Here is a 16,771-nt window from a genome sequence, read left to right as displayed (position 1 = left end):
AAAGTCTGTTTTTATTTGTTCCCCTGTGCAGCTTTGTCAGTCACTGTGATAAATTTACAGTGTCCAGTACCCAGTGTAAACCTGCACTGTGTGTTCATGATGCTTTCTCTGTTCATTTTTAAAGATGTCTTCTAATGAGCTGACTGAGGCTGGTGTTGTTGGCCTTGAGGATTACCTCGTCCCTGCAGAGTCATTCAGCTTAAGTGAACCCACATCAGCTGCATGTACGAGTGAAACAAAGACATCTGAAGATAACGGCTGGTGCACTGCAGCTGCCACAGGAGCACAAACAGGAGCATTTCATGGCACGCCTGACCTGCTGACAGAGCTGAGTAATGTCCACGCTCTGGATGAGCTGATAGTGGAGGAGAAGCTGAAGATCCAAGAGCTCAGACGCTGCAAAGAAAATGAGGACTCCTCTGAGAGCAAACCCTCAGATACAAGCGGGCTGTTGAGTATCAGTAAAGACAGGGAGACTTTTCTGTTACAACTGGAAAAAGAGAAAAGGGAAGTGGATAAGCTTGAGAAGAGTTTGGGCAAAGATTGTGAAGTGAAGAAGCACCAGGACAGAGCAGGAAAGGTAAATTGTTCTATAATGGAGAAAGCTAGAAGTGAGACTACGGAGGACAGAGTGCTCTGTGATGAGTTTCTATCAGGGAGCTTCAGCAGAACAAATTCAACATCTTTAGTCCACAATTTTTCTCAGGCTCAGGACACCTGGGAAACTGAACATATGCAAGCTGAGGCTACACCAGAAGTCCTAGCTGCACTTCCAGATCCCCACTGTGAGGATCATTGCTCTGAAATATTGATGGCTCAGCTTCAGAGAAGTAACTTAACTATAACCTCTAATCTGAAGAAATTTTGTGGAGAGGAGGCAGTCCAACCTCAGGGATGTATTGATAGGATTGACACTGACGGACGTGCTGAAAACTCTACCAAACGCAAACCAGAAGCTTCTTTAACCACTGAGATGAGGCCAAGTAATAGAGAGTATGACCCCGGTGGAAGATCACACCTTCCTCCTGTGCCAGAACCAATAAAGGCTCTGCTTCCTGTGAATGATGACCTTGAAGAACTCGTAACTCCTCATTCCGCAGAGCTGAATCCAGCTCTGTCTGCAGTCTCTCAACATCCTGGTATTGTGCAACTTGATGTACAAGATAAACCACTCAATGCATTGTTAGAGACTGTGAGTTCAGCCAGCAGTCACATCTTGTTTATCAATGCAAATGTGAAGGAACACTGCAACAACAATAATAATAACCATGCGCTTCCAGAGCAGCGCAAGGTGTCGGTAGAGCACCTGTCTCAGACGTCCACTGAGGATGAAGAGGAGATGTCTGGGGCTCCTGCATGTTCTCTACGGACTGATTCATGGCCAGAAGATGAGATCCAGAGTTTATCTCCACCTCAGCAGTCAGCACCACAGCAGCCTCACCAGCAGCTGGAGTTGGACTCCCCTGGAAGAGATGAGCAGAATGATGGTGTTATGAGACCAGGCTCTTGGTCGGTTGGGATTCAGGCCCCACCTAACATCAGTCTGATAGAGGTACTCATCTATTGTAATATCTGGAGTGGAAGTTGTGTTCTCAGTTTGAGAGCCTTCAAACACAGTAGACATTTCATCATAACTCACATTCAAAAATAAAACCTCATTATTCCCCCCCATGCTGATGGAAAGTCAGGTGAAGTCTCATAGTCCACAAAACATTTCTGGAGGGTCACAGCAAACCAGCACTCACTTAAACAACTGAAATAGCTGGAGACTAGTTCAAAAATGGGGAAAAAAAACCATTACATGGCTCCATACAGCTCAAGTCGCCACATACCCCAAGAGGCCAAACTTATCTGAAAAGATGTTATTTACACCCTCAATGTGCAGGAAAGCTCATGCACCCACTTCACACTACCACTGCAGTCCCCAGCTAATTCAGTTGTGGGGGAGAATGCTGCAGCACTGTGATGTAGACATAAAATTCAACCTTTTAGATATATGCTTATTCACTTTTTGAGAATCGAATGCAAAAATGAAGGTTGTTGTCATGTGTGTGTATATTCAGCATAGTGTCAGGATGTTGTTAGCCTAGCATAGCTTACAGACTGAAAGCAGGGGAAGACTGCAAAGGACAATCCAGGCTTTGTCAATAGTTTAAACATGCACCTACCAGCACCTCTAAAACTCATTGATGAACATGCTGTACAAAACACATATATACATATGTTTTAGGGATCCCTTTATGAGAAACAGTATTCCAACTGCTTAATATTTGTGTGCAGCATAGGTAGGGTTGGGTACCGAACCCTGTACTTTTACCGGTACCGACCGAAACACGTCGGTATTACCGAGTATTGGTTCACGTAAAATTCAACGGTGCCAAATTTCGGTACCTGAACGCACCTTCACGGGCGTCAGTAAGAGCGGAAGTAGCGGCGTAAAGTACGTTGCATTCTCTGTCAGAAAGACAACAAATTTCTCTTCAAAATAAGAGCTTTACATTGCACCCGATTGGAGTTTAGAATTGGGTTCTTGGCGAAAGGCTTTTAATTTGAAAGTAGCGACCGGTAGTAGCTTGCTGCTACAACAAGAAGCGGACAACCAAGACAGCTACAGAGATTCAGGAGACGCTAGCATCTCCTGGATCTCAGCGGCTGTCCAGTTGCTCATCTAAATGTCCGCGGATGAAGTGATGGACTGACTGCTGTGATCAGCTGTTTCCTGGTTTTAAAACTCCCCAGCTGTTGCTTGCACTATAGACACATATATACATAGACGCCTCATTGAACGCTGGACCGTACGTCAACGTCGCCGCTATATTGGAGGAGGCAGCTCAGCCCCGTGGACTAATACGAGTCAATGAAGTGAACTTTATAAAGCTCACTTCTACAAAGTGCCATAAGTTAATGCTTCTCATTTACACATTCACACACGTACGGATATATTCAGGAAACGGATATGAACCAAAAACAACGTAACGTTCTCTGATGACTATAAACATGAACTACTTCTTATATGTTCAGTCTACAGGTCCGCACCAAACCACAATATGTATTTCTATAATGTTTTTACAAGTTTTTTATAGATGCTAATATATGTAACGCTGTTTCTGTGATGATACATGACAGTTAAATATTTAATCTGTGTACAATATCATGTTATAATGTTCTTTCATGGATTATATCTCTATTCTGCTGAAAAAAAGAAAGGTTTGCTGCTGCAGTTTCTTATCTTGATTTGCAGACTTTGTTAATTTTTTGTCGCCATGATTGTTATTATTGGTACTTAGATCATCAGAAATCAAGCATAACATCAAGCATAGTAACTATGGATAGACACGTCAACAAATATTCAAAATTCACAAGTTTTGACTATTTTTTTTTTTATATACAAAATAACTTTAATTACCACACATATCCGCAAAAAAGTACCGAAAACAGGTACCGATATATACCGGTACCGAGTATTGGTACCGTATCGGTTCAAATGTGAAAGGTACCCATCCCTAAGCATAGGGCTGGGCGATATGGCTGAAAAATGAATCACGATGTAAGTGTTTCATATCTGTCAATATCAATAATTATTAATTATTTTTTTTTACCCATTTGAAATAAGAAATTTTTTTAAAATAACCCTTTAAATAGTGACTACAGGTCAGATTTCTGAAAAAAAAAATCTTTTTCAAGATTTCTGAATAAGAATCTAAGACGTTTGACAAAATAGTGTAGAAGCTGCTTTTGTACTGCAGTGAACAGAGTCCAGACGCAAAGGGAATTTTAAGCACCTAAAACAAGGCCCACCTAAAAAAATGTATATTATTGCAAGTGTACGTTGTATAGAGAAAATTCACACCGCTTTACATAGCCGTCAGACCGCCCTTTCTTTTGGCACTACATTTTCTCAACCGTAGAACCTCCGTATCCCTACACATTAGCGCAACGGCCAAGTTGCGCTAATGCGTAGGGATACGGAGGTTCTACGATCTGTGTCTGAAATTGTTAAGTTTCGTTTTGATCAAAAGTAAACAGAGTTGCATGTATAAACCTCTCGTCCAGCAACTGGGCCTTGCACTGTATTTCGCTGCTCGCAGATCACCTGTTTCTAACGGAGTTCAGTGAAATTATCGAAAGTTCTATCGAACGTATTTTCTATTGATATTGATCACCTGTCTATCGCAATAGATATCATTATTGTTTTATCGTCCAGCCCTAGTGCAGCATCTCTGGCCACAGTGGATGGATCTTATGCTAAGCTATGCTGATCACAGCCTGATCCTGGCTGCTCTCAGACATAATTGGTTTCAGTCTTCTCTTCTCACTCAGAACAAAGCAAATCAAAGTCTTTACAGGAAGAAAAATATGAAATTATTGCAAATAGATTTTTTTTTCTTAATGTGACTGCAGCTGACTGATTTCAAGACCCCCATAGTGCTGGACACAGGCTCTGGCTTGATAAAAGCAGGATTTGCAGATCAAGACCTTCCGAGCATTGTATTCCCAACAATAATTGGGATGCCAAAGTATGAGGTGAGCGCACACGGAAGCATTCTGATTGGTTAGAACGACAAAACCTCACAGTCTGACTGATTCTGAGTTTTGTCTTGACAGGAAATAATGAATGGTAATCTTGAAAGGGAGACCTACATTGGACATGAGGCTCAGCACATGAGAGGAGTCCTGACTCTAAAGCATCCCATAATGAACGGAATCATACGTAACTGGGATGAAATGGAAAAGGTCAGTGTGTCTAAGAGCAACACCAATCTTAAATCAGACGTGCTTTTTACTGAGTGTGTCTCCTGGGAACGTCACCTTTAACGCTCCCGGGAGTCTGATATTTTCTCTATTTTCTCTTTTCACTACTACACACGATGAGATGTCTTACACTCTTTGCTGGTCATCACATGTCTTTAAGATGTTTTGACATTCCTGCCACATCAGATCATGCATTCTTCAAATACTGTAAGGTCATACTTTAAATGTATTCACTCAGATCAAGCATAACATTATGACCACTGACCGGTGAAGTGAATAACACTGATTACCTTTTCCTCATGGCACCTGTTAGTGGGTGGGATATGTTAGGCAGCAAGTGAACATGTTGTCCTCAAAGTTGATGTGTTGGGGGTTACTTTGACATGTACCACCTACCTAAGCATTGTTACAGACTGTGTACACCCCTTCATAGAACGGTATTCCATGAAGACTGCGGCCTCTTTCAGCAGGATAATGCGCTCGGCCAAAAAGTAAAAATGGTTCAGGAATGGTTTGAGGGGCAAAACAACAAGTTTGAGGTGTTGACTTGGCCAGAATATAACAAGAACATAAACCAATAGCAAAAATAAACCATCAAATTAAAAAGGGAAGAAATAGAATAGACGTATATACATATTTACATGATATAGTGCAAAATTAACAGCACATTTTTATACATAGATTTTAAATACAAATAATAAATATGGGTGTAAAGGAAATTGACCAGTTAGTGCAAAAACAGAAGTGAGTTTTGTACAGACTTATTGTACAGGGTGAGGTCTATAGGGAGCAGTGCTGGTTGTGCAGTCTGACAGCAGCAGGAAGGAAGGACCTGCGATACCTCTCCTTCACACACTTGGGGTGTATCAGTCTGTTGCTGAAGGAGCTGCCCAGTGCTGAGAGAGTGACCTGCAGGGGGTGGGACTCCTGCATCAGCAGCGATGACAGCTTGTTCATCATCCTGCTCTCTCCCACCACCTGCACTGAGTCAAGAGGGCATCCCAGGATGGAGCTGGCCTTCTTGATAAGTTTATCAAGTCTCCTCCTGTCTGCTGCCGCGATGCTCCTGCTCCAGCAGACTACTCCATAGAAGATGGCTGATGCCACCACAGAGTCATAGAAAGAGGTCAGGAGGTCCTCTGCAAATCAGTGGATTTCATACATACGGTGTTTGTTTCACTTCAGAGAGTTTTGGGATAGGGAGGCAAATGTATTGGGGTGAAAGACACACCTCATTTTGTGTTTTCCACGTAATGGTCTCACTGTGTACAGTGTGCCTTACATATTGGGGCCAATACCAAAAAACTAAAAGACAACCCTTTTCAATGTGGCATCAATTTCAACATTATGTGGGTATAAAAAGCTGGTATTGTCAGTAAGTCATTCCAAGTTCATCATTCAAACAGCCATGAACACACTTAACGGACGAGCAGCGCCACCTGGCCATAGCGCGCCTTCGGGTCGATGGCAGGCAGTCAGATGTTGCTCGTGAACTTGGTGTGTCTCAAAGTGTCATCAGCAGACTTGCATCAAGACACAGAACTACTGGCAGAGTTCGTGACAGACCCAGGAGTGGAGCCCCACGAGTGACAGACCGCAACGATGACCAGTACCTAAGGACCAATGCACTCAGACATCGTTATGCAACTGCCACACAGCTGCAGGCCCAGTTACGAGATGTGAGGGGTACTAGGGTTTCCAGACAAACCATTCGAAACCGACTCCACCGCTTTGGCTTGAACGCCAGACGACCGTTGCAGGTGACTCCACTGACACCAAGACACCGCCGTGAACGTTTGCAGTGGGCACAAGACCATGTGACCTGGACAATGCAGCAGTGGTCTACCGTCCTGTTCACTGATGAGTGTCGGGTCACCTTGCACGGAAATGATGGTCGTCAGCGTTGCTGGAAAAGGCGAGGTGAGCGATACGCCGAGGTCAACATGGTCCCCAGGGTTCCCTTTGGTGGAGGAGGTGCAACAGTCTGGGCAGGCATCACCAGTCAGCGCAAAACAGATTTGGTTATTGTAGATGGCTCAGTCACTGCACGTTCTTACCTCAGAGACATCATAGAACCCATCATCATCCCCCAATTCCGCCAGCACACCCCCAACTTTCTGTTCATGGATGATCATGCTCCACCACATCGTGCCACAATTGTCACAGCTCTACTTCAGGAAGTCGGCGTGCCTCATATGGTATGGCCAGCAATGTCCCCTGACCTGAACCCCATAGAGCACGTCTGGGACCAGCTGAAGCAGAGACTGGATGATCGTACCCCACCCCCATGTGACCTGGCAGAACTGCGTGTAGCACTGGTGGAGGAGTGGAACGCATTGCCTCAGAACAACATCATGAGGCTAGTGAGGAGCATGAGGTGTCACTGTCAAGCTGTCATTGCGGCAAATGGTGGAAACACCCGCTACTGACATTGTCAATTTTTGTTATTTGGGGCTATCCATTGTCTAAATTTTGGGGGTAATAAATATTAAACTAATGAAAATGGTGTTTCTTCTCATTCATTATTAGTAATATCAAAGGGAACTTTTACTTATTTCATTAAAATTCAGACCAAATAGGAAAAGCACTCATGTAAATAACAATTTCCCTAACTTATTGTCAGTTGTGTGTGTGTGTGTGTGTGTATAGTATGTATATATATATAGTATATATATATATATATATATATATATATATATATATATATATATATATATATATATATATATATATATATATATATATATATATATATATATATATATATATATATATATATATATATATATATATATATATATATATATATATATATATATATATATATATATATATAATATATATATATATTTATTATATATATATATAAATATATATATAACACCTCACAATAAGTAAAAAACATATTTGTGGTTTTCACAGTAAAAAAATCTAACTTTTTCTACTCCGATTTCCTTTTTTTTTTCATGATTTTAGGTCCATTGTGTTAATACAGTTTGTCAAAATAAAAAAAATAACTGTACAGTCACACATGTGAGGTTGTGCTGAAAATAATGACACCAAGTAAATAGCTTTTAAGATGAAATATAATGGCAAAATCAAAATTATAGCTGCTGCGCAGCGATGGGTCGGGTCCGTGCTATTTTTTGGCAAAATTAGGCAATTCTGAGCAACAAACAGGAAAATAGGAAGACAAGACAGTTGACAACAATGTTCACTTTGAACGACTTGAGGCTTGAACTCACAACTTCTGGAACCAAAGACTGTCATCTATCGCTCTGAGCTAATTGGCAAGTGGCATTATGACAGTGGCTTGACAAATTGATTAAGCCATTCACTGTTGTGCAGGCAGATTTGAAACCACTGTAAAAAATTCAGTTATCAAGACAAAAATCTGAAAATACACACATTGCAGCATGGAGATGTTGGTAATTTGTTTTTAAAAATGATTAATTTGCTCCATAAGTGAATAACTAATGTTTAAAAATGCTGCTTGCATTGACTGCAATTATTGACATGAGAGCAGAATTCAAAATGTTCTCAAAAATTCTGTTTTTTAGGTAAAATTCTGATATTTGTCAAACATCATCTACCATGACTCTAAAAAATGTTCTATTTTTTTCATGAACATTGAAGATTTATTTATCTATCTATTTATTTGCAGGTAGGCTATATGTTTACAGTAGTGTTCACAGTCAAACATTTTCATGCACTGTAGGCAAAAATTGTGGGAGGACTTCATACGTTTTACAGTTTAAAAAAAAACAGTGATGGACTTCATGATTTTTAATAGGTTTAAATGTACAAAAGTTTCTTTAGTACTTGGGCTACAGTTTGATGAAAGTGTGAAGTTCTAGCAGGTTGATTTGTTATGAATTTTCAAAGTTTTAACTTTAGACACTTGCTGTAGCGCAACCATCAGGACTATTGGCTTGGGTTTACAGCTGAAGTAATCTGGCATGAGACTGGACCTTTATGCAAAATTCGGTTAGCTTTCACCCATGGTCCTGTCCAAGCTATTTGTTTTTATTTAATTTAGAGGCTTGCTGTGATGCCACCATCAGGACAATTGTCTTGTGTTTCATATTGAGGACATCTGGATCTGTCATCATCACCCCTTGCTGGGTCTCGAACACACAACCCTTGACACCAAGAACTAGCTCCTAACTCGCTGAGCTAATTGGCTGGAAGTGAGACCAGCTGTGTAGCTGCATTTGTCGACTCAGGGACTCACTGTCCAGGCAGCTGTTGTCGAGGAAGATTTCAAAAATGGTCAAAATATCAGAAATTCTGTTACCTAAACAAAAATCTGATAATATATAAATTGCATCTTGACAGCATGGAAATGTTGGCGATTTGTTTTTAACTCTAAGTGTTTTGCTTCATAAGAGAAAATCTGATGTTTAAAAATGCCAGTCTTACATTGACTCCAGTTGTTCCCATGAGAGCAGAATTCAAAATGTTCTCAAAAATTCAGTTTTTGAGATAAAATTCTGATACTTGCCAAACTTCATCAACCATGACTCCAAAATATTCTCGATTTTTTTTCAGGAAGATTGAAAATGTATTTAGCAAGAACTTGATAGTATATGTTTACAGTACTGTTTACGGTCAAACATTTTGATGCACTGTAGGCTTAATTTTTGATAAATCAAAAATCCGAGAAACAAGTTTTGTGGAGGGCGGTCTGAAGATGCTCTCTTTTGGTGACAATTGAGCAAAAATTGTGGGAGGAGAAAACTGAGTGATTGACTTCATAATTTGTAATGAGTTTAAGTGGACTAAAGTTTCGGCAGTATTGGGGCTACAGTTTGAAAGTTTCAAAACTGTAGCATGCACTGTTGATTTTGTAGGTATTTTTAAATTTTTTAAATTTAAACGCTTATTGTGGCTCTCTGGAGAATGTATCTGTCGAAGCAAAGGGAAAGAACATCAGCTGTCATTACCTAATTTACAATTCCAAAGGCACTTGATTATAACATTTGTTTTAGAAAACAGTTCTTCTTTCTTCTGATGTGTAGATAGTAGATGCCATCATGCTTGACCACGGATGACTTGAGAGAAAGGAGTGCATCTCTTTCGGGGGAAGGAAAGAGAACAGATGGTGTTATCAGTTGTAACTGGGGAAGGGGAGTAATCTCCTGTGGCGTGTCTATTCGAATGGTTCATTACAAAGCAAACGTCTCCTCTCCTTGCTCTGTGAAGAGGTGATGGCATTGCAAGGCACCTTTAGAGAAACAGTCAACTTAAAGGTGAAAGGCTAATTAATGACAGAAACAGGCTTTCTGTGAAATTCAGAGATGAAGGACATGTTCCTACATTTTTTTTATTTATTTTTTTTACGTTTATTTGCACCAAAAAGCTAGATTACTTTACTGTATTATAGCCGTAAACTGGTGAGCAACAGCGCGCACAAAGGGTGTGTGCACGTTTGAATCGAGGTGAAGTCAGCAGTCATTACAGAACATAAACACCTTACAATGGAGGTCACCTCCACCAAATGAAAATGCAAATATATAGAAATGGAGTAAGCTGTTGTATTTACCTGCACATGAAGACAGAAGCTGAGATGCTCAGTAAGCACAAGGAAGAAAACCAAGGAAACGCCCCTGTCTGCTCACTGTACCTGCCAACATTTTAGAAAAACAGAATAAATCTGTTTGTGTCTGTAAATGTGTTGACTAACTTGTAACAGAGTGTTATGGTTTTAGATTTGGCATCACACATTCCAGCAGCTGCGCGTGGATCCTGAGAATCACCCTGTTCTGTTGACGGAGGCAGCCATGAACCCCTCAGAGAACCGTCAGCGTATGGTGGAGATCATGTTTGAGAATTTCAGTGTTCCCTTCACATATGTAGCCATGCAGGCAGTGCTGGCACTTTACGCAGCAGGGAGGTCCACTGGTAATGTGACCATTTTGTGAATTCTATTCATGCATTGTTTTGAAAAGATGCTCATGGCTGAACACTTAATGTCAAAAGTCCTACATTGGAAATGTTTGTTCATTATAAGAACTTATTTCTCTTTCTGATCAGTCTCATCTTGGCATGTTTAAACTGTAACGTGACAGTCATATTTTCCTCCTTAGATCTTAACTAAACTCTGTTGCTCTTGTTTTTGTCCTTAAAGGTGTGGTGTTTGACTCTGGAGACGATGTGAGCCACAGCGTTCCTGTGTTTGAGGGATACTGTCTGCCTCATGCAGTTCAGCGCTTCCCTCTAGCTGGTATAGATGTTACGATGCATCTTAAAAAGGTATTCACATCCTTTTTTTGTTTTTCACAGTTTGGGGCTATGATGTTATTGGGCAAAAAATCCAACCAGCAGGGTGGTTGAAGACAATTATTGTGAAAAATAACAAATAAATCTGGTAAGAAGAGAGATAATTTATTTTGATAGTTAGCCACTGTTGAGACAATTAACACGGCTCGATGTGTCTCCAGACTGAAGGGACAATCCTTTCCTGCTCAGTCCTGTTCTCCGGCAGCATCTCGCTCCCTATGTGGACCAGCTGCCAATGCGGTGCAGATGTCGTGGCTCCTTCTGTAAAGTCCTGTCTAAATAAAGTCACTGAGAACATTTAAAACCATCATTGTGTGTGTGAGGGTAGCTCCAGACACACTGTTGACCGTGAACCGTGGTGTCTGTTGCATACAGAGCATCGTGTCCTGTTATGTGCTGTCAGTTCACCTGCAGGCTCACATTGTACACTTTAATTGACCATTGTGCTCTCACAGCTGCTGCAGGAACAAGGCGTGTCCATGCGCACCACGGCAGAGACGGAGATTGTGAGGGAGATGAAGGAGAAGTGCTGCAGTGTGGCTCTCAACTATGAAGATGAGCTGAGTGCAGGGGGGTCGTCCTACACAGAGATGCATTACACAATGCCAGATGGACAGATTGTCACTCTCAGCACAGAGAGGTTCAGGTAACTGTCTGCACAACGTGTCCTGCTTCACTGGACACTCGATCCACTCTGTTTGGTCTTAAAGGAAATCAATATTAATGGTGGAAATGTAAGACCTGTTGGAATTCGCATTTTTTAGATAATTAATCTCAGTCGCTGTTCGCTAAATATTAAACATGCCAGACAAAACAAGGTTTATGAATTGGAGTCAGGTGACTCTTTAATTGGAGACATTGAAAACTGTTGGTAGTTTATGCAAATTAACAAGATCAAACTATCTCCATTTCTTTTGACATTTGTTTCATGCTCAGGATAAATTATTATCACTCTGAGCCTTTTTTCATCCAGCACCATTCTGCAGGTATGTGTACACATTTTAATATTGACCCCATGTCAATATTAAAATGTGTACACATACCTGCAGAACTCCTTATGTCTTGAGCAACGAGCAGCAATGGATTTGGCTGAATCTGATCTAAATGAGTTGGGGCTCACCAGTGTAGGGTTAAATCATTAGTGTCTTCCTGGCTTGAGTGTGGTTGAATACTAGAGCTGCTCCCACAGGTGCTGCACACATGTCTGTTCTAAAAAGGTAGTAGTCCTGCCTGGACAGTGAGCACTCCAAAGTCAGACTCCTTAAATACATTTCCTTTTTGTTCATCCAGGGCCCCTGAGATTCTCTTTAAACCGGAGCTGATTGGGCGGGACCATTGTGGGATGCACCAGAGCGTCTTCAAGTCGATCCTTAGCTCTGATATTGACCTGCGGCGCTGCTTCCTGGGAAACATTGTACTGTCAGGTACCAGTTGTCTTTACTCTGAGGGCTCAACAATGCTCACCACTATGCTTCATGGTTTGATTTTGTCATGTTTCAGTTAGTTGAGTGTTTTTTTTTGTTTGTTTGTTTTTGTTTTTATCATTTCCTGAAGGTGGGAACACACTGCTGGCTGGACTGCCTGAGCGGCTGCAGGCTGAAGTCAAAGGACTGGTCCCAAGTGACATGTGGGAGAGTGTACGTGTCACGAGCCCCAAAGACAGAGACTTCTCAGTGTGGAGTGGAGGAGCAGTGCTGGCCAACCTCCCCACCTTCAGTTCTGCATGGATCAGCCAGGAGGAGTATGAAGAGTACGGGCCGCAGATTGTCTACAGGAAGTGCTTCTGAGACGGACCACTGTAGGTGTGCACGCTGGACTCCAATCAATAATGAAATAAATATTGACTGCAATATGCCTCCATCTGTGATACAGTGCCATTGACTGGTCATTTTTAATTATGTGTGTCTTTTTTATGTGTAGATAATTCTTTTTTGTGTAGACAGTTTGGCCCTTGTCATCAGTGTAGATCCTGACTTCTGAGCTCTTACTTGACAACAGCAGGGTTATTTTGACCTGCTGCATTTTTCTCCTGTGATCCAACACCATGGCAAGGATGAAACGTGTGTGATTCCAACAGTCCTGTCTGTCCATGTATTTGTCCCTCAGGAAACTTTAACTGTGTCTAAAGTGTCCCGCTGTGGGAATGTTTTCCTGTGTCTTGAGGATTTAAGCACAAGGATATTAATGTTGGTGGTTTAGGGACCTGAATTGAAGCTGGCCTTTAATTGATGTCTGGTTTCCATAATAAGTAGATGTGTGACATAAAAAGAAAATCTTATCAACTAATCTCAAATTATGGTGTGTATTTATACGACATTTGAAGTAAATTCAGTGAAACAAATAATCTAATCTGTTGGACAGGGTGATGGTTGCATCCATGCAAATTTAAAGTGTTCACTTCTAGACTTCTTCTTGTTAAAGCAGCATGAAATTTAACTTAATGATGGATTATCTGGGCCACTGTTGAGAAAGAAACCCCTAAATGTTGTATTCATGCAATTTGCCATTTTTTTCTCACTCAAAATATTCTGCTTTTTTGAAAAAATGTTGACTCTTTCCCCTCAGAAGTACTTTTCTTTTCTTTTTTTTTTTTTTACCTTTTTCCCAAAATATCTTGAATTTGCAGTCATATTTGTAACTCGTAACTTTACAATTTCAAAAAAGTCCAGGAGTTTTTGTTTAGTTTTTCTTTTTTTTAGTAATACGACCTAATATACTCTTCTCCCACTCCAGCAGTTGCCTGAATAAAACATCACTGTACATGTTTGCTGCTGTTGCTGCAGTAATGTGAACTGTAGAGGAGAAAAGTGGAGTTGTGGATTCTTAGAATTGGTAAGTTGAGTTACTGAAGGTTTTTTTTGCAACATTGCCAATGATTCTCCACCTGAGCAGAGTTTTGATTAGTCAGTGTTAGCATTAGTTGGTTAATATTGAAGTCCACGCTGGTGGGAAATGTACAGTCCAGTTTTGGCCTGGTGATGCCTGTCATGAGCAGACGATGCTACTGCTGCAGGTGCAGTGTTTGTGTATTGTGCCAAGTTAAACTTCTCTCTCTCTATTTTGCATATTGTTCAGTGTCTTGCCACTAATGTTCTGTTTTCTAAGATATCCTCTGATTGTGTGGGAGTTTGTAACACTTGCACAGTAGTGTTGATGTGGTGGAAGGTTTTCCAGTTGTGTCAAACTGCTGCATTTATCTCATTACCATCACTAGTGGAAACCCCCTATCAGCCCTGTACACTGACACTGAGGGTACTTTCTAATGTTTTCTCTGCTGCATGGTATTATTGTGTTGCATGTCATAAAGTGTCGCCTCTTTGCATGTACTCATCTGTCTGCATGTTTTTTGAGTTTCTGTAAATTGCCTCTCTGAAGGCAGGGGGTTAATCATGTGACTGAACACTCAGCTCTTCAGTGGAAATCACCATAAATATGACAATGAGACCTCCAGTGTGTAAGGACAGAAATGAAGTGCTCAGTGTGATTTGTTTACTAGCTGCAGTTTTAAGAAAACAGATCTCCTCCTCTGAGTGTACTGTAACAGTCTGCACTGACTCCAGCGACTTTTCACCCAAACCATGCTATTTATTTATGGTCCTGTTTTGTTTTTTTTAAAATAAATATTCTAATCATCATTTTGTGTGATTCCACTTTGTTCAGTACAACTTGTGTATATTACACTGTAGCTGAAGTAAATGAGGAGGAAATGAATGGAACATACGCAAACACTCCTCCCATACTGTGCATCTAATGGCCAACAGTTTGCAAGTCAGTCCCACATTTGTTGCAGTTCATCAGGCCAAATCTCCTCATTTCCAATCGTCAACCAGTCTGCTCATGACTGTCCTTGGTGTTCCGTTGGGCAAGATGGTTTGCACCTAGCATGGTGGCCTCTGCCATCAGTGAGGGCCCTGCGATGAGCTGGCGACTTGTCCAGGGAGTACCCTGCCCTCACCCAGAGACAGCTGGGATTGGCTCCAGCAAAACCCCCCCACGACCCCATAAAAGGGATGAAGCAATAACAATAAATGTCATATTTCGTGTCACCTCTGTCTTCTCTGCAAATTCATCAGCAGACCGCTCAAGTTGTTGAATTTCTGACTCAGGTCGTTCTTTTCTTGTCATCAAGGTATGCAACATACCTTTGACTAGAACATGAAGTAAACATCTGAAGCTCCTTGGTGATGGCGACTTTCTCAATGCCACCACCAGCCCGGATGCTATCAACAACGACAACAATTGTTCACTGAAAACCCTCACTCCACTAGCTTGTCCATGGGACATGACCAAGAGAATTTGGATCACATCCCAAAGACTTCTCCATCCAGACTGAGGTGCAATGGTCTTGTGGAGCAGCACGTTAAGATGGTCAGACTTGGGTTCAAAATTAGCAAAAGCAGGAGATGCTGCTGCAACATCAAGGAATTCGCTGAATTCTTGTAACTGTCACAAATTGATGCACTTACTTGGCTAGCAGCAACCAGGGTATGAAGGAGTCCTTTCATCTTCTCCACACACAGTTCCTTTTTGGAAACCATCAGCCTAGGGTCAAGACACTGCGTATTTCTTACCAGCAGGTGGTTCACTGGAGCCTGTAGGAGTTTAGCCAGGAGAGTTGTAAGAAAGGCCTTGGTCTCCATTCTTATGTCTAGCACCTGCCTCCCTATGATTTTGCTTGTGCTTCTGAGCTGTCTGATGGACGTTTCTGCCACAAATCCAACGTCAGCTTTGGTATCATCCTTGTGGAGGGAACAATCAGTCTTTGAAAAGCCAGTATGGGCTAGACAGAGCATGTTCAATGTCCCAGCCACTTGCTTTGCACCCATCCCGGAATGCATTATGCATAACGTGTAATCCACATGATCCAATATTGTGCAGAGATTTGTTCACATCACCAAGAACTTCTTTCTGTAGCATGTCAAATATTTTCCAATTGACATGAGGACCGTCCATCGACAGTTGAACAAGATTTTTCACTCCAACCAAGAACGGGAATCATTTTGTCAGCAACATCACGTGCAGTTGCATGACCAAAAAACTCAGAGTCAACATCCGCACCTCGATGCAAGTCCATCTGTTTCCGTTGCAATTGATGGTTCCGTGACTCATCAAATAGCATCACATATCCAGTTTGTCTTGATATCTCTCTAACGAGGAGAGATTTTAAGTAAGGTGCAACACAGAACATGTTGAGATAGGCGGCCCCGACATTGCTGCAGGAATTGTTAATGATTAATGCGAATGTGCCACCTTTAGTGCCCAAAGTATCTCTGTGGCCGAAGTCGCGGTAGCAATGGGTGCTGGTATTACATTTAAAGTGCTTTGCTTAGCTGTACTGTTGTGACGTTCACGAACGAACCGATTCTATTGAACGGCTTGTTAACATAAACGATGGGAACCGAGTCGCAGCTGGGAACCGTTCTTTTTTTGTTTTTTTTAATATATCACTGTGTGCTCCTCCCCTAAGAGGGACAGAAAAGTTACATGGGGAGGAGCGTGTTATGGTGCGTATTAGATATGCAAATGTAGCATGACGCCATTTGAGTTGTGCACACTGCCTTTGCCTAAAAACAAAACAAAAAAAACAAACAAAATAGAAACACGTGACTGCCCCTACCTCGAAGAGCAGAGCAGCTGCAGCGGTCTTAATTAGGAGGACAGTATTTTTTCCAAATCTCACCCCATCATACCTCCCAGTGATTATTTCCAAGATAAAATGAGTTACCACCAGCCTGGC

General features: G+C 41.5%; 1 protein-coding gene across 4 annotated transcripts in view; it reads left to right on the top strand.

Annotated features, from left to right (window-relative positions):
* The window catches only part of LOC115574058 (uncharacterized), a 55,449-nt gene extending 40,780 nt beyond the window's left edge, over positions 1-14,669 (top strand). For all 4 annotated transcript variants that reach the window (XM_030405257.1, XM_030405256.1, XM_030405254.1 and 1 more), the window contains 8 exons: positions 125-1,552; positions 4,402-4,524; positions 4,606-4,734; positions 10,464-10,656; positions 10,883-11,007; positions 11,490-11,680; positions 12,325-12,458; positions 12,589-14,669. In XM_030405257.1, the coding sequence (XP_030261117.1) occupies positions 125-1,552; positions 4,402-4,524; positions 4,606-4,734; positions 10,464-10,656; positions 10,883-11,007; positions 11,490-11,680; positions 12,325-12,458; positions 12,589-12,821 (2,556 nt within the window). In that variant the 3' untranslated portion in view covers positions 12,822-14,669. The remainder of the gene's footprint in view (positions 1-124; positions 1,553-4,401; positions 4,525-4,605; positions 4,735-10,463; positions 10,657-10,882; positions 11,008-11,489; positions 11,681-12,324; positions 12,459-12,588) is intronic.
* Positions 14,670-16,771: the final 2,102 nt, after the last annotated feature.

This window comes from Sparus aurata, chromosome 22 (genome assembly GCF_900880675.1).
Source record: "Sparus aurata chromosome 22, fSpaAur1.1, whole genome shotgun sequence".
NCBI lineage: Eukaryota > Metazoa > Chordata > Actinopteri > Spariformes > Sparidae > Sparus > Sparus aurata.
The sequence above is the reverse complement of the archived record's forward strand: the minus strand, read 5'-3'. Positions and strand labels throughout refer to the sequence as shown.